Source organism: Puccinia triticina, chromosome 4A (assembly GCF_026914185.1).
Source record: "Puccinia triticina chromosome 4A, complete sequence".
NCBI classification, from domain to species: Eukaryota; Fungi; Basidiomycota; class Pucciniomycetes; order Pucciniales; family Pucciniaceae; genus Puccinia; species Puccinia triticina.
In genome coordinates this window covers 604,210-621,934 of record NC_070561.1, presented here as the reverse complement: position 1 = coordinate 621,934, position 17,725 = coordinate 604,210, and the positions used below count along the sequence as shown (strand labels likewise).

The window sequence follows — 17,725 nt, the reverse complement described above, 5'->3', positions numbered from 1 at the left end:
AAGCTGGGTCATACCCAAGTTGGACGGTGACGTTGATGATGAACTCCCGCCGCCGCTTGATTTTGGTGGGTCCGCACTTGGTCCTTCTCCCAGTGGGACATCTCCGGGACACCTCAGCAATTGATTGCTCAGGCAAACCTTGGCACTCCAGCGGCCTCAAGAGGCTTGGCGAGGACTGCATCTGGCACCGGGGATATTACGTCGACCGCGGGCAACGTGCCTAGCTTGGGTTGCCACGCGTTTCCAAATCAACTCCAGAATGAAGCAAGCCCATCCGGACCTCCCAGCGCGGCCCACCCTAAAGTCAAAGCCACTCTTCAACTTGCATCCGCCTTTGAGAGCTCTAATGCCAAAAAATTTGGCTACCTCAAGCAACACATGTCCTGGGAGAAAGAGAAGGAGCACAACCGGCTTGCGTGGGAGAAGGAGCGTTACACCCAGGAGTTGGAACGTGCAAATGATGTTGTCCAGGGACAGCTGCAACTAGCCGAGGCCCATATGAAAGTGGTGTGAGAATTACAGTCTAGGCAAGCGGTGTCGAACTCATAAATTGAGTGAGACGTTGGGAGCTACTTCAGCTGCGGAATCTGGTAAGCAAATGCAAACCTTTTCCGCAGTCCAAAGCCTGTGCAGCAGTGTTGTGAAACTGAATTCATCTTGTTGATGTAAGCAGATCTGACACTCGCCAGCAAGATTAGCCACGTGGAAAATCCAGGCCAAAAACCACTCCTCAAAAGAATCTCAGCCAGTGTCAAAGGTAAGCGGCTGAGTTCTTAAAAGAAGTTGGTCAGACAGATGCTAACGCTCTGTCTTGTAATGTTTCTAGACGGAATAGTCAAAGACAACCAGACTGTCCGCACCAATACCACTCTAAGAGCTGGAAGGCCTATTGGTAAGTGTGTTGTGTTATAAGGGCAAGCAAAACTAAAGGCAACAGCTGATGCAACTGTACCTGGAAACAGATAACGTTGCTCAACTGCTTCGCCGTTTCGCCGACGCCAAGTGAGGATTATCCCAGGTCAAAAGACCTTAGCGAGTAAGACTCTACAAACTAAAAAAGGAAAAGAAGAGAGAACCTAAACTGGGACAAAGTGCTGATGACACAATCTGTCTCTTCCCGTCACCTAGATCAAACTCAGGATCTTTTCTGTTTTCTATACTTCTTCTTAACCCAGTAGAGAGCGGCTCTATTCCTGCTCTTAGGTACATTTTCTCACTCTGAATTGTTTCTTTCTTCTATAAAACTTATTGTAGATAGTTGCATAGTCTAATCAGAATAAATCTTAGTTCTTTGCATTCTTTCAAGTGGCACATGAGTTGTTTGATCAAGGTAAATTGACTTCCGAGGTTGAGGGCCTATTAAAGGTCATATTTGGATGACACAGCTGAATTAGCTATAGCCTGCGGGTAAGTTTCATTCGTTATTAGCTTAGCGGTGGGTGCAACTTCTTTGTCATCTTAGCTCTGACCCCACCTTGATCTGTTTTGTAGGATGATTATTGTCAGAAACATGCCTCTGCCTAGCGCGTGACCAATTTTGGATGCCGCCAACCCCCTCCCCCCTTATGCCTCATTGTTCCGCAATTCTCTTCTTCTCTCCCTCCATCATTATGCCACCCTATTCCTTTTCTTCCCTTGATTCCCTTGAGGCAGTTAGGTCGAACACATTTTTTTTTCTTTGTTCACTCCACTTTGCTGAATCTCCTTTACGCCTTACGCACATGTTTGTTGAGCTAGCTGAAAAGGACAAATACATATTTTCTGTTGACTGTCTATTCAAGCACTCATAAAAGATGTGAGGTGCCAAATCATCAGTCCTTGGGTGACCTTGAGCTGGGATGTATCTCGGCAGACCTTGCGCTCCGACTTATCTGTCCGAACAGGTGGCCCACACGTGGGTCCCCAAGCCTGTATTCTCAATACAGGAATACAAACTGTAGATGTGTCCCTTTGGGGCTTCAGACGACTCCGATGCGGCCATCAAAGTCCCCTCCATCTACATCTTCCCCCACCATGGCGGCTAATCAAGCTTTCAACCAAGCGACTGCTCTACAAGAACCAAGACGAGTACACCGTTGGACTGACGATGGCGTAGATGGAGGGCCATCAAGTATGACTGTTCTTCTTGGCTGGCTAACCTTCCCTGGCAACTATGTGAGATGGAGGGCTGCAGGGCCATTCGGTGGCAACCAACATTCCCAAGACATCATTAGTGCGGAGATTGTTGAGATCTTCCAGCATAATAATCTACATCACCAAGACTGCAGAGGTACGTTGACACATATTCCACCGCATATGTCTTGTCTAATTAGCTGAGATTTCTTCTCCCTGATTCCGTCAAAGGCATAACCCATTGCATCTATCACTGCCAGAATATTTGGCTGGGTTGAAGTCATCCCAGTTTAACTGGGATGCACTCAACCAATTTAAACTTGGTTGATCTCAACCAATTTCATATAAACCCAAGGGGGGTACCTTGGATTTATATTTCATCAGGTCAGATCACCCAAGTTTAAATTGGTGGAGTGCATCCCAGTTTAACTGAGATAACCTCAACCCAGCCAATTGTGCTGGCAGTGTATCAGCTCCAAAGGTCTTACCGGTCTGCTGCCAAATTCTTGGAACGAACTAGATCGCGAAGTCATGATAGACTCAGCCAAGAGGCAGATCAGATCATATTGGGTATGTTTTCACCAGAGCAGCATTAGTTGAACGTCACTGCCAATACTCATGCATGTTTGTTGCCTCAGGTTATACCCGGAGGCTGTGTAGATATTGGGATGAACTGCATCCAGTCATGCGGGCTAGCGCACTCCATGAGGTACGGGATGGGGGCAGATGGGGTGCACGTGCAAACAGAGAGGCCTCTTCTGCGGTTGTTCGTGATGACAGCCCCAACAGTGATGCCACAAACAGCAACTGAAGGTGCCACAAGTCACTTCTGTTGATTACAAGGATAAATACCATTGGAAATGAAATGATAAACACGAATGGATTATTCATCCACAACTGAGTGTGTTTTAATGTAACGTAAATGACATCAAAGGAGGTGTATTTGCATTGTGAGCCTAAGAGAAATGAACACAAGAGTTGAAATGATGTCACAGGGGCAAGACACCAAGGGCATAATTCAACTCAAGACATTTATCCTGTACATTGTCACAATGAGATTGAGCATCATCGGAGGGTGTTTGATCCACCAAAGGAATATCATCAGCTGATGTCTCAAAATCATCCCATGCATCGCCAAGTTGGGCAAGCATGTTGTGTAAAGTTACACAGCAGTTGACCCATTGATTAATCTCCTTCATGTCCGAGGGTTTTTGAATGGCCAGGCGCAAGTGTTGAAGCAACGCCCATTGACCCTTGAGTATACCAATTGTATGCTTGTTCCAAACCTGTGACCGTGCAAGGCAGTAATTGAACTCCGTGTTTTCCTTGATGTCGGCGGCCGGGGCTTTGTAAGCAGGAATGCAATGCGGACTCAATTTGTAGGCCGAGTCCGCAATGAGATACTGGCCTGTGATTCATCAGTTTGTCAGTAGGCATACACTGAGGAGGGGATAGCTCGATGGACTGACCGGGATCAAAATACTCTTGGGGCTCTTTGTAGAGCCTCATTTTCTTGAAAACCAAACTATTGCCGCAGGAAACGGGCCAAACAGTCATGATTGCTGTGATAAAGTGATCACAGTCACAGATTACCTGACAGTTGATTGAGTATTGCTTTTTCCGATCAAAAAAAACTTCCCCATCAATTGTGGGACGCTGGTAGAGGGGGATTGTAGTGTCATCGACAAAGCCAATGCAGCCCTCAAAACCTTCACCCTTCATTACATCAGAGATCTCCTTTCGCCTATTCGCATCCGGCCACACCAGGTACGTATTGGACAAGTCATTGATAGCCCGCACCACTCGCGAACTCACTTTGACAATGGTCCCGCGGCCCACGCAGAGGTTCCTTGATAATCTTCCGACAGAGGCCCCATTCCCATTTGATCCAAGCCTTTCAAGGGTGAGGGCCAACTGATGAGGTATTGGCAGTTGCTGTAGAAGATGGGGTTCATGATTATTTGATCCAGAAGCCACACAAAGCCAGGCTTGGTGGTGCGGACCGCTTGCTTGAAGTCGTCCTCCCGCATGTCAAACAACAGTGCCAGGTTGTATTCATTGTGTGTCATCCCCGGGGCTTGCGCGTGCAAGTATTGATTACTGAGTACCAAACCAAGAAGATCAGAGATCATAGATTTTTCCTCAAAAAGGAGGTTTATGACCATTGTGTTCCCCGGATTTTCAGGTTCTACTATTGCACCAAGAGTCGGCACCATTGGAATGCCCAAAATTGAGTTGATGAGGTCGTCAGTCTCCTGATGGTGGAGGAATACCAACATCATGAAAAGATCATGGATGATCTGTTGGCGTTCACTGTATTTGTGCATCGAGGGGTTGATGGCTTTGCGGGTTTGTGTTTGCAGCATGGGGCGGGATGGGACAAGAGGGTTAGCAGGTGAAGGCCCCAGGTTCCAAAAAGGCAGACAGTGAGGCAAGGGAAGAGATAGTGGTACGTACGGGTATGGAGAATGAGATGGTGGTGCAGGTTCCAGCACGGCACACGACAAAGGGAGGGTGGTTGGTTGTGGAGGGCTTTTCCTCCGGCCGACAATTGTTGCCGGTATGGGTGCGCGGTGAGGTAAAGGCCAGAAGGGTTTTGGCAAAGTGATGTGGGTAGATGAGGGCTGGTCCTCCGGGTGCCGATCGGCGACTGTATGGGCGTGAGGTGAGGTGAGCCAGGGTTGCGACACGGCAAGATGAGGGGGGTTGTTGAGGCCGCCGGTGGTATGAGTGCCAGGGCGTTTCCATTGCTCAGCCAGCAATAAACCTTCCTGGCGGATTTTTGCTGGTGAGCTAAAATTTTAAGTGCGCAGCGTGCGCAACCCTTCTGGTGGGACAATAAAATCTTTCTGGTGAAAGTCAATCGTGAACCCCCCTAATAGTATTGAGTTGAATTTTACTTTAATTTTGTACATGAGGGCATATAAAGTCAATTACAAGAAACCCATTTTTTTCAGAGAAATTACATTTGAGAATGTCAATTTTGCTTGGCTATCCTTCAACATCAGTAAACAGGAGAAATTGATGAGTTGGATTTGGGTGAAATATCATTTCATCATATTTTTTCCTACAGTTGTACCTAGAAAACAAGAGAATTCTACACAACATTGTGTTGAGTCCCAAATCAATTCTGGCTGACTTCCGAATCACTTCTCCATCCAGTTTACGATTCATTTAGGGATGAGTTACTACATCAGGCCCACATCCAACCAAAACTCACATAAACTTCAGCTCTGGCACTCCCTGGGGAGTGGGAACATATCTCCCCTGGTGACACAAGACAAATTCACGCGGCAAACTTCATTTGCGGCATTGGCCGGCACTGTTTGGCAGGCCAGGTAAGAATCCAAATGCACTGCATGGCCCTTGAAGAAATCTGCAATCTCATCCAATATTTTTATGTTGGCCCGTCCGCTTAGCCATGTGTACCAGCCTGTGCCAGCCGCAAAGCTGGATTGGCTTGTGCTCTAACCGGCCCAACAATGGAATTTTTACATGAACTCACTCGACGAAGCCGTCCAAGGGGCTATCACCATGGTTCGAGGTTAGCTGTTCATTGATCTCTGTGCGAATTTGTGCTAATGTGTCACTTGATCAAACATGGAGTCTGCCGCATCGGCCGTCAGGGACTTGTAAGCCCACTCTCTGCTACCTACGCTCCACTCCGCTATCCCAAGCCGATGGACAACGATGACTTCAGTTTCTCTGCCCATTAGTACCCCAAACGACCCGGTCAAATGGATGGGGCTCACGATCACCACTGGAGTCTTAGCAGCCATCGTCTTGGCCCCTCGGCCCGCTCGCTGTTATCTCGGAGGAAGCTGTCCTAGCTAGCGGGGCAGCATCCGCTGGCGTGGCCGAGTCGCAAGTAGCATCCGCCAGCGCCCCTGAGGCTGTGCTGGCCGAGTCTCAGGTGACCGGCTCGGGCCACTAGCCGCGGTACCACACCCGCTCTTCGCCGTCGACACCATAAGGAGACCTTGTCCACGGACAAATTCGCGGCCGTTGAGTTTGGAATCTAACCTCACACGTTCTTTCATCTGCTGGACAAGCTAACCAAGCCTCTGTTTTTTTTACCCTTGTGGTTTTGATTTCTTTTTTCCCGAAATCATAGTATGCGAAGTTGGACAACGATATTGGACGTCTTCAATCCAAGTTAAACGAAGTGATCTCGCTCAACATGAACTCTGTCCTGACTTCCCCGATCAGCTCCGACTTGGGCGTCTACAATGTCGTCAAGAACGCTACCTACCTCATGCCGAATCCCAACAAGTCCGAACTACAGCAGAGTGCACAGAAATTGGCCCAGTTGACGATGATCTGAGAGCTGTTCAAATCCTTGGTCAGTCCCTTGAAGCTGATCGTCTGGGCCATAGCAGCTTGCTAACGAACGGTGTCTTCCTAGTGGCTGATTGATCTTGTAACAGAAAATGTTTGCGGTTGTGGGAACTGTGAGCAAGTATAGATATTCATGGGCTAAGATTGAGCACTAACACGAACGGTTCCTTTCCGGCAATCCTCTCAGGGACCATGTAATGGAGACGGGCCCAATGGAGCGTTATCGGGGAATGATGTTGTGTCATACTGCAGTGATGAAGGAGTGTAAGCTTTTTTCTCTTGCCAATTCGACCCGACAACAACTCTTCAAGGCCTTGTTTGATTGAGATGGCTGGGTTTTGTAGTGTTTGTAAATGGATCAGCTTGATGAACATCGTCCGAGCCGACGGTGACAAGATGAACGAGAAAATCCCGAACGGGAACCTGCTATCGCAAAAGTACGGATTCGAGCAAGTATCTGATTTCCACGGCTTGGAGCTGTCAAGAGAAATGCCAAGCTCATCTCAAGTCTACCACCAACGGTCCTTCACATCCAACGAACTCGACGTCCACCATCGCGTAAGCATTCGTCCCCACCCATCGATTGCTGTCTTCGATGCCAAACTGGTTTTCGTTTTTTTTCCTCTAGTGAAACCTCGAACCGAATCAATAGCGATTGCGCGTTCACTTTGCCGGTTTGTGACAGCAGACTACCTGGTAAGCTGTTCCCAAGCGTCTCCAATTGGGATCACCCGTTAACTCTATGATTGGATTCTGTCTTCTAGAAATCCGCAAAAGAATCACCAACCATGACGATGTCGTTATTGCGTGTCGCGAGGCTGGTAACTTGGACATATGATCGATCATTCCGCGCCCTTGATTTCTGCCAACTTTTCTGATTGGAGGAAAGAAATACCCGCGCTTGTTGAAGATATTGTTGGTGATGAATTTATCATCGAGAGTAGTTATTGATCAACTCATTCCATCATGATAACATTTACCCAGAAATCCCCCGCAGCGCTCTATGTGTCCTGGTTGCAACAAACTAAAAATATATATCCCCTTTTTTCCTTCGATGCTCATGCTGTTCATATCTTATCTTGGGTAGATCTCAGAAATATCATATTTGCGTTTTTTTTTTTCTTGGTGTGCTCTCATCGCTCCTACGCCGAGATGATCATCCGCCGTGCCGTCTGAGGACTACGTTGCTTTCAAAAATACCAACTTACAGGTAACTCTTAATCTGTGAGACGAGGTCATCTTGACTGTGAGTTTTGTACTGGGAGAACAGTAGACCTTCGGGCTCTTCTTATCCTGTTTTTCTTTTCTTTTTTTTCTTCCCCTCCCCGAGAACTGATTGACAAGAACTCACTCCGTTCCTTGTCTTGTCTTTTCTTTTCCTTTTTTTTCTTTTTTTTTTTTATTGAATGAATGCATGAATTTGACAGCTACTAAGCTCTGTCGGCCGTTCCTCCGTTTCTAGTCAGGCCCTGATCCCGGGGACCTGCGATCGGCCGGAGGCTGTCAGCTCGGTCCTTCTTTTTTTCCATGCTTAGCAGCTTGTGAGATGTCGTCTGCAGGCCATCGCCGCCAGACGCAGACCCGCACCATCCCATTCCGGCGCAGACTGACTATACCCAACCGCCGACTTCATTCGATCGGCTTGCTAAGCCAGGTTGGTTTATTGTGGGCTTACCAAGGCTATCATGGCTGATGCATTCAGCTCCAGCGATCGCGCTCCTAGAATGGCTCACGTCAGTCAGTCAGTCAGTCTTGTTGACCGCCGTCTGAGTCGGCCCCATGCTTCCTAGCTCCCTTGCTTGCTCCTGCTATAAATACCACCCATCCACTCCATTCCATCCCCGACGGCCAACTCCCCAATTCCTTCCTCTCCCTTTGACTGTCAGTTTTCTCGCTGGAGTCGCCTGGGATAGTGTATCTAGACTACTAATTCTTGAATCGACCACAAGCAAGGCTCCACAGGAACGCAATTTCCTATTTATTTTTGGCAGCGACCATATATCTGCGTCTCCCCATGCCCACACCCGCGGTGATGCGACTGATGGGCAAGCAGCAGGAGGGCCCCATTCGCCATTCGGCTCCTGGCGCCCAAACCGTCCATGACTCTGCCGCCCGTCCTCACCCCTCCGATCATCATCCCAGCCTCCAATCGCCTGCTCTCCATCTCGCCCCCGCAAGCAACGTCATCCCTCCAGGAGCGCCCTTGCTGCCCTATCCACAGCTGCCCTCCTCATTCAGCTCACCTGCCCCACCAGCTACCCACACCGGGTCCAAGAGTCGGTCTGTCGACCTCTCTGCCCAATCAGCTCACTTCTCTCTCGCCAGTGCCAGCAGGCCCTCAGCACATCTTCTTTCAAAGGCCTCCATCTCAAACCCAATCATCAAACCAGCCAGCATCCCTCAAGACCCCATCGCACCCCCCTTCTTGGCCAACCGCACGGCATCCGATACGCTTCCTCTCAGTCATCTAACCTATCTTCCCGTAAATTACGCCCAAAAGTTCAAGAGTGCTCCCAAACTTACGGCGTTGGAATTCATTAAATCCGATAGGCGCCACTCACCTTCGTACAACCCCATGAAGCCATCCGGTCATGGTCAGTCAACTACTTTCCCTGCAAACTGATTTCTGGGATTGGATTTCGGATCTCCCCCTCTTTGGTATTGTTTGCAGCTCCCTAATATCGATTGAACTCTGGCTTTTTTTCAGATACTAGTAAGGCGTCTTCTGGGGATGTGTTGCACTGGGATGGCCGCGGTCTCCAGCCAGCTGACACCATACTCGTGGATCCTGCTCAAACTCACAAAACACCTCCGCTTCGTCCATCCGCCGTTGCTTCGCAGCTCCCAACGACCCAGACCACGGCTGAAAAATCAACCATGTCTTTTTTCAAAAGACCTATCCGGATGATGCGCGAGAAGAAGGGTCCACCAGCTCCATTAATGGTCATTGGCGATCCACTGTCGATCAAACCAATCGAGATCATCAAGCCCCCACCTCCTTCTCCACCTCTCATCCGCCCATCAAAGGTTCCAAATTCTAGAACACACAGTGACACATCAAAGCCGTCGACAGATCCAACCTCTGTGCCTCTCACTCAAAAGGCACCCTCTTCCTCCTCTACCGGAAGTAAGCTCAACTCCCTTCTCAATGCGGCGGCGAGGTCCATACGAACTGGTGATTCTAGGCTGCTCGAAACATTCACAGCTGCTCTATCACCAAGATTCGTGCCGGAATCTGACAAGATGCCACCACCCATTCAACCCTGGAGCCGCAAACCCCAAGCTTATGCGGCCAACTCACTCAAACGAATCCCCGTTCCTGCTTACCACACCTCTGAAACCGACTCCCAATCCCCCATATCTCCCAGGCTGACCCGAACTACAAGCTACGAACGACCAAAGACTGCCACAAAACACTCTCGCACTTCCAGTATGCCTTTCTCTCAGGCCCCTCCTGCTCTGCAACATGCCAACCCTCTGCAAGGTCCACATATACCATCGCAAGAGCAAATCGAAGACCAGATCGAAACTGTTGAGAAGCTTCCAGAGGCAGAGGAAGTCAAACAATCAGCTTACATTCCAGCCGACTCAACTGTTAACATTCAAATCCATCCGACTTTGGTACTTGAAGATGACTCCGAGCCTCTCGGCATCACATCACCTTCCCCCCTCGAGCCTGATCCTTCTGGTCGAAAGCAAGAACTATATGTCACAGGCGCAAGAGCCCACAGGAGTTCCTCCAATTTAAGCTATGATGATTTTCGGGAAATGGTTTCGAGAGCTATGGGAAGCCCTTTGACTGTTAACCACACTATCAGCCACAGGAACTCTTGTTTGTCTCAAAAAAGCTCTGCATTATCTCACTCGCCCTTACGCCATGTCAACGATGTAGCACATGAGCGCGTCCCTGCTCGAGATTCGCTCGCGGAGCTGGTCACTAACGCGAACAAATCAGCACCCGGCTTTCTTCAACGGGCGTCGAGCTGTAGTATTCAGGAGGCGAAACGGGAATCTTTCCAGAACATGCCGCTCCCCGCACTTCCGACGCTCTTATCATCTAGAGAAAGTGACTCAAACTCCAGCCCGGGGTTAAACGTTGAGGGGGCAAAACCAACAGCTACGTTGGAGAACATCAAGAAGCAACCTAGGCCCTGGACAATGGCCATCCCCGGAAGCTTTGATCACCGTCAAGACCTGCAAAAACTACTCCCAGACCTTGCCCCTTCACTTCGAAAGAAGACACTGGTCCAGGGCACGACTCTACAACACGCGCTGACTCTGACCGCCTCGAATCCTAAATCTTCGTTTCCAAAGCGCAAGATACGTCACTCTTATCCTTTGCGTCTTGTCTCTAGTGGCTCTCCCCTCGAGCGGGTATCGAATGCCTTGTGCTTTCCTGATTCACCTGGTCAGACTGGAAAACCCTTGCATTTCAAGTTACGAACTTCCGGAGAGTTTGAATATCGACACAACGCCACCTCCCGTCTGACTCCTTCCCTAACATCCCCCTGCCCAAATCTGATGTTTGGGTTTCGTGGTGAGGTGTATGAGGTAGATAAGTGCGAAAAACCCTTGGATAACCGCCAGTCTGTCAAATCCTCATTTGATTACGACCAAGACTCCGCAGTCAAGTCTTCACTAGATTATCAATCACCTGATCCGACATTACCACCAGGATTCGTGGACGAAAAACAGACGTCGACTTCAGTTGGACAAGATATCGCCGCTCAATCACCCACGATTGAGGCTTTCCCCGGGAGAGGTGCGACGGCTGTAGACAAAGCCATCAATGATCAAAACGCTACAGATATGTTGCCAAGGATTGACATGGAGCCCGATGAACTGGGTCAGTCGATTGAACTCAAGGAAATTTGTCTGATTGGTGGTGGCAATGCCGACGATGCCAAAGAGAACTTGAGAGCTAGCGGCTACTTCGCACAGGTATGTTACGACCTTACCCTGAGATTCTTTTTTCTCCGAATCGATTGATGTTCATCTTTCTAAATTGTTCACAATCAAATATAACAGGAAATCTTGATCGAGCCACCATCACCACGTCTCTCAGAAAGAAATGTTTCAACTGAACACTTAATGGAAAACTTGAGCATGGATAGAGGTATGTTCAATGCCAAGTTCATGAAGATATCCTTCGTACATCTGTCGATGTTGAACATCTTCCTCTTTTTGCTTTTTTTCATGCACGCAGGTTCTAGTGAAGAAGAATCTTTCCGGCTACCAGATGAAAGTCATAATTTTGAATTGGGGTCGGAACCCAAGATCATCAATCCCGAAACTTCTCTAGAAATGGCCGCAAGTATATTGGGGCAGCCAGTACCTGCAGTATCCAAACAAATCTGGAAGGGATTCGAAAGGTTACATTCACTGACGGAAGGTCGTTTTATGGAATCGGAAGGGAAAGACCTGAGAGAAGTGCTGGGAAGATTGTTCGAGCCGGGCTCTCAAAGTGGAAACACGACAACGGAGGTAGCAGTTCAAACTGACCCAGTTGCGTTCGCACAGCGAAATGATCATTTTGTCCTCCAGCCCCCATGCATCATTCGGAGAAGCAGTACGCGGAGGGTGGCTGATGCCCTCAAGAAATTGGCTCAAAGGAGGGAACAAACCGAGTCACTTTCGAAGGAGAATCTGCCGCTGAATCTCACTCGGCACTCGTTTCAGTCTGAACGCAGTTTTGTATCGGCTTCCCGCGGAAGTGTTTCGAGTCTTCAAGAGTGCATGAAGAGCAGTCAGCATGATACTCCACGAACATCAGGGAGTACCCGGACCCCTTGGTCTGAGAGACGGCCGGCAGGGTTGGCTGAACTGGCGGAGCTGAGGAGGTTTTCTTCGACTCGGAGTCGGACGCCGCATTCGATCCACCTATCCCACTTTTCTCCGTTGCGACAGGCCACCGGAGAGTCACATCTCAGCCTCCGTAGTCATTCTTCACCCCTGACGACCTCTCCATTGCTTACTGAGAGCGTACTTGACGCGCTGGACAATGCATTGCGAGCGGAGGAGACTTTCCAACGAGAGAAACAGCATCTTCAGTCTGTTGCGCGACGTCAGTCCCAGACCATCGAAAGCCTGCTGTTGGACAAGGAAGTGCTTTCTCTGGAGGTTGCTCGACTGACCGGATTGGTCGAACTGCTGACTCGGGACCACAACCTCCTCAACGAACGGATCGATAAAGCTGAAGAAGCATTTGACAAAATACCCAGCTCGAAGGCCCAAGCTTCGCGAAGCCACTCTCCCGACGAAACGGCATGTTATTCCACGGCGGCAACGGGCGAAGGTATCCTCCACAAGGCGGAGAAGCTGAATTTGGCTCACAAGCAGCGACAGGACACTGAGAAAGAAGAGAGATCATTCAAGTCGAACGGCATTCTTACTGAGACTGATGACGGTGTGATGGCTGGAGACAGCGAAGACTCGGAAGACAATATAGAGGACGACCGAGACTCGCTCTGCGATCCCGAACAAGGATCGATGATCCAACACGTGCTTTGTACGTCCCCTCGATCGCCTTTCGGCCTCTTGAATTCTCACAAAAACCAGTCGCCTATCCCCGGCTCTTATCCTCTCTTGCCGACGGTACCAGCTGTCTAGCATTGTCCTAGCTCTCACTTGCGAACATTTTCTTTATTGGCTTTTTTTGGACTGTACATTGATCATGGCCTGAGGCCTTCAAGTTCCTCATTCTTAATGTACTCCATCTTCCTACTTGTCGGCGTTTATTCGTTTAGTGTTTAGTAAATACGAAGTGTTATCGTAAAGTCTGCTGATGTTGGATTCCTCTTGTTTTTTTTTTGGGTCTTCGAGCTATATATGGACCTTAACCTTGCTCTTTCAACCTTTTACTATGTAACACCGGTGCACTGTTTTTGATTTTTTTTGGCGCTTTGCTGGTTTCACGTGTTCGTGTTTAACTGTATTTCAATGCTTGGCTATTTATCTTTTTTGGGCGGGTGTCGATTAGTACAACAGTGTTTTTTTGTATGCAGAACTTTTCTTGCAAACCAAGCATCCATTTGTCACTGGGATATGTGATCATGTTCTTATCCGATCCGCGCCGATGATACACTATCGCAAAAAAAGGGGCGCTTCTCAAGGCATATTTCTAGGGAACAGGTGCAAAATGCAGCTGAAGGGTACAGAAATTCACCCCGGGCCGGGGCAGGACCCAAAGCTGAGAGGGGGAGTACTGAGGCTTAACATTTTCCCTGCAGCCATTTGTGCTCTCTGTCTTTTCTTGAAGGACGTCTGGACTTAAGTTGGGCCATGTCCCCGCGCCGACCCCTCGGGTTGGTTCGGGAATCGGGATACAGTCCTTCGAAGGTTCTTGCCGCCAAGGAAAAAACTAACAAACCGGAGTCCTCCACACACTTTCGCAATGAGCTCGACGGCCGTCCATAAACTTCCGAAAGTTTTGATGCTCCATGGGTCAGCCTTTCTTCAGCCCACACTCCCATCCGAATCATGGAATCCTTACTAACCGGCGTCGGGGGTTTCTTTCACCGGGCGTGGAACAAAACGCAGATACAGTTGAGCACAAATATCGCTTGCCAGGAGGCGCTTCTGCTTGATGCATTAGAGGAGAATGGACACAAAACTGACTCCCGAATTTATGCTGTTCTTTTCCCAGCACAGAATGCGTCCATCTTCTCCAAACGACTAGCCGCCGTCCGCAAGGCGTGTCAAGGGCATTGCGAAATGGGTAGGTGTACTTGTTGACCAATTGTCTCTCAGAGTCGAGTGTGAGGGATGGCAGAAAGTGGACTCAGATGGTACATTGCAAAAATATCTTGCTTGTTCTTAGTGTTTGTCGATGCTCCTCTTGTGATCGAAGTACCCGACCCCACCAACAACTCCCTGAGCCAATTCGATTCAGCGGCCGTTGCTAATCACACACCAGGTGCGCCGAAATCCCCTACCCATTAATCTCACCTGCCAGCCGAGCTTGTTGAATGTGCCATTTTCATTTTTCAAAATACTAAAGTCATCTTACCTCAGAGACTGACCCCGCCTTGATACCTAGAGCATGGTGGAGAAGCAAAGAGATCGAGGATGGTGAAAACGGAACCCGAAAGATCTACGAAGGCTTTGACGGTCTGTACGCATTCATCCAAGTCGTCCTTCCATCTTTGATTTTGACCCTAGCCATCTTCTTTCATCCACATATATCCAGAATCGATGCAATTCATCAGGCGTGTAATCGACGATCAAGGTCCATTTGACGCCTGTTTCGGATTTTCTCAAGGTACATGTTCCATCCATCTCATTTCTCTACCGTCTCTTTTCAATGGGGTTTGGATGAATTTGATGCCCTCAACAAATATTCCCCATCAGGTGCCGCGCTGGCCGGCATCATAAGCTCGATTCTAGAACACCCGTCTTTGCATACCGCTTTTTCTGTGCCCCCGTTGACGGCTCAGAAGCCATTTAAAGCAGCTATCTTAGTTTCAGGATTCCAGCTTCACCATCCCCCGGTATGGCATAGTAACAGTGACGGCACACACACCAAGTTGAACACTCGAAGCTTGCATGTGATCGGCAAGACTGATGTGATCGTTGGAGAAGGTAGACAGGAATTTTTTCCCGCCCACAGGCAACCTGGAGTTTTGGATTCGGAGGATACTGATTGCCGCTTGTTTCGACAGATCGAAGCCAGTCGCTAGTCGACGTGTTTACTAACCCGCGAGTTGAACGGCACGACGGTGGTCATTTCGTACCCTCCAAGAAAAACTGGCGTGATTTCTTTGCACTCTATATGCAGAGTCTCGACCAAGCAGACGAGTCGCTCGTCCTCAGTCCTGGTCAGGTCGGCAACACTATAGACGGCGGGGCCAAATTTTGATTTCTTGTACAAATATCTAGAACTTTCTTCGGCCGAATCCATTGCTTCCTTCTAATAGAACATATAGAACGCATGCGTGATTTTCCCCGGAGCACGAATTTTTCTGCCTGATTTACACAACTTCGCGGTCCTATAGTGCTGGCTCATCTCCTCTCCCAGAGCCCGGTTAGCTCAGTCGGTAGAGCATTCGGCTTTTATCTCCCCTGAAACGGGGTGACGAGACCGAAATGTCGGGGGTTCGAGCCCCCCATTGGGCGCTACTTTTTAACCCTCGGCGAATCTGAACTGCTGTGTAATGTTGTGTCCTCGGCTCCCTCGACAAGACTCCCAGTCCCACCCAATCCAATAGGCTGTGGTGATACTGTGCTTTTTTTAATGTCTTTGCTCCCTTGCTCAGCTGTGATAGCGATTGAACTTGCCAGAAACAAGTTGGGCAATGGCTTTAGTGTATCTGCAAATGAGTACGATTAAACGCGTGTATGGTACATTCACGGGGTCTCTCTCCCCTTTGTCACTGGCGAAAATTTCGCCATCTATATCTCTTTGACAGAAAAAAGGAAAAGCCCACATCGTGAGGACTCAATGAATAGGCTCGGGTGGGGCGAGTCGAAATGGAGTTTTTTTCCAGCCGTAGCTTGGAGACAGATTATTGCATTCGAGGGCCAAGTATAAGTAAAAAAGAGAAGACAACGACAGTTTGATGAAATAAAAAGATAAATATCTCGTATTAAAGGTAAAGCTAGGACGTTTCTAAGATTTTCCTAACGGGGGGCACTCCATGAGTTGATTAGATGCACACATCGACCATCTTTCCGCTCTTGTTGTCCATTCTTTGGTGGAGAGTGTATCCAGCAGCACACGAGACTAAAACGTAGGGAAGAAAAACTGAGTGCGAATGCCAATGAATCAACTCATGAAAGGGCGCTTACAGATCTTGCATGCACCGACTTGGCAGCCCACGTTACCGACATGGGGGAGTTTCATACACTGTTTAGAAGCAAAAGAACACAAATGGATCAGAAAAGTTTTCTTTGGGTCGACTGCGCGAGGAGGGAAAGGGTGAAAGAACGTACGTCGTTGTTACAGCTTCCACACGAAGTAAGCTCCTCCTGAAGATTAAGACATTCCCAGGATTTAGTCTTGACGGAAACCATCTTCGATTTGGAGGAGGGGATGGCACAGGCGGTCAATGGTGCAGGGCACTTGGCCTGGTCGGATTCCGGGTCGAGGGCGATGGACTGGATCCTGCGACGAGCGGCGCTCGAAGGTGTGGGCAGGGAGACATGTGGGACGACGGAACCTTCCTGGAGCGAGACCGGCTGGTAGCTTCCGGGTTGTTGGGAACCTTTCTCGAAGGTGACGGGCGTAAAGATGCCGGAGGTACCGGACGAGGGAGTGGGCCGAACCGAGACGGGCTGGAAATCGCCGGATTGATGGGTGCTAGGGTGGATAGTAACGGGTGCGTAGGTGTCAGACTCCGTAGCAGGGTGGATCGAGACGGGCTGGTAGGAGCCAGATTGGTCCTTATCAGAGTGCACCGTGACGGGCTCGTAGGAGCCGAACTGCTGGCCAGGGATTTGGACTGAGGCCGGCTGGTACGTTCCGCTCGGCTGATTGGGAGAGCGGAGGATGAAAGGGGCAGAGGAGCCGGACTCCTGGGTGGGAGAGTTGAATGCGACCGGCTGGTACGAATCGCCCTGCTGGGCGGGGGAGCGGATGGACACCGGCTGGTAGGAGTCGGAATCCTGGATGGGAGGAGTAACTGAGACCGGCGTGTACGTGCTGCTCTGCTGAGTGGGAGGATGGACCGTCACAGGCTGGTATGAGCCGGGCTGCTGGCCGGGGATTTGGGCCGAAACCGGCGGGAACGTGCCGCCCTGCTGAGTGGGAGGGCGGAGAGTGACAGGCTGGTATGAGGCGGATGGCTGGGTGTAGGAGTCAGGCTGCTTGGCGTATGAGTCAGACCGCTTGGCGGGAAGGTCGACTGGGACGGGCGCATACGTGCCGGAGTGCTGGGTGGGAGGCTGGACTAAAGCAGGCTGGGAGGTTCCGGGCAGGAAAGTAGCGTGGACGCTGCCGGAAAGTGCACTCAGGAGGAAGACGAGGAGGGATAAGGAGTTCATCTTGTGTGTGTGTGTTGGCTAGTTTATGTGTTATACTTTCTTTTTAGTGGAAGAAGAAAAGGCGGATTAAAGGAAATCGGCAGAGTTTCGAAGCAAAAGACAGATAAGCTGGTCAAAGAGTGTTATTGGTAAGGAAAGACTTGGATAAGTGATGGTATCTGGGGGAAACGGGGTAAGAGGGGGGTGAAGAAGCGGAATGTTAAATAGCTTCTGGAGCCCATCCATCGCAATCTGACGCTGCTTGCTCCATAACACTCTGCTGGTGAAAAAGATGTACGCCGGCTGCTATACGGGC

At 49.5% G+C, this 17,725-nt stretch overlaps 5 protein-coding genes across 5 annotated transcripts; 4 read left to right on the top strand and 1 right to left on the bottom strand.

Annotated features, from left to right (window-relative positions):
* Positions 1 to 5,792: 5,792 nt before the first annotated feature.
* On the top strand, positions 5,793 to 6,436 carry PtA15_4A63 (uncharacterized protein; the record flags this gene model as incomplete). Its single annotated transcript, XM_053168544.1, has 3 exons — positions 5,793 to 5,827; positions 6,047 to 6,116; positions 6,227 to 6,436. 3 exons carry the CDS (start codon positions 5,793 to 5,795, stop codon positions 6,434 to 6,436), a joined length of 315 nt encoding a protein of 104 aa, XP_053019170.1.
* Positions 6,437 to 6,816: 380 nt separating this feature from the next.
* On the top strand, positions 6,817 to 7,288 carry PtA15_4A62 (uncharacterized protein; the record flags this gene model as incomplete). Its single annotated transcript, XM_053168533.1, has 4 exons — positions 6,817 to 6,903; positions 6,959 to 7,008; positions 7,079 to 7,146; positions 7,215 to 7,288. The coding sequence occupies 4 exons, from the start codon at positions 6,817 to 6,819 to the stop codon at positions 7,286 to 7,288; spliced, it is 279 nt and encodes a 92-aa protein (XP_053019169.1).
* Positions 7,289 to 8,464: 1,176 nt separating this feature from the next.
* Positions 8,465 to 13,059, top strand: PtA15_4A61 (uncharacterized protein; the record flags this gene model as incomplete). The annotated part of the gene is made up of 4 exons (XM_053168522.1): positions 8,465 to 9,044; positions 9,158 to 11,391; positions 11,479 to 11,566; positions 11,657 to 13,059. The coding sequence occupies 4 exons, from the start codon at positions 8,465 to 8,467 to the stop codon at positions 13,057 to 13,059; spliced, it is 4,305 nt and encodes a 1,434-aa protein (XP_053019168.1).
* Positions 13,060 to 13,843: 784 nt separating this feature from the next.
* Positions 13,844 to 15,307, top strand: PtA15_4A60 (uncharacterized protein; the record flags this gene model as incomplete). The annotated part of the gene is made up of 7 exons (XM_053168511.1): positions 13,844 to 13,897; positions 13,990 to 14,167; positions 14,270 to 14,365; positions 14,464 to 14,559; positions 14,639 to 14,710; positions 14,800 to 15,030; positions 15,111 to 15,307. 7 exons carry the CDS (start codon positions 13,844 to 13,846, stop codon positions 15,305 to 15,307), a joined length of 924 nt encoding a protein of 307 aa, XP_053019167.1.
* Positions 15,308 to 16,094: 787 nt separating this feature from the next.
* On the bottom strand, positions 16,095 to 17,430 carry PtA15_4A59 (uncharacterized protein; the record flags this gene model as incomplete). Its single annotated transcript, XM_053168500.1, has 3 exons — positions 16,095 to 16,171; positions 16,237 to 16,294; positions 16,381 to 17,430. 3 exons carry the CDS (start codon positions 17,428 to 17,430, stop codon positions 16,095 to 16,097), a joined length of 1,185 nt encoding a protein of 394 aa, XP_053019166.1.
* Positions 17,431 to 17,725: the final 295 nt, after the last annotated feature.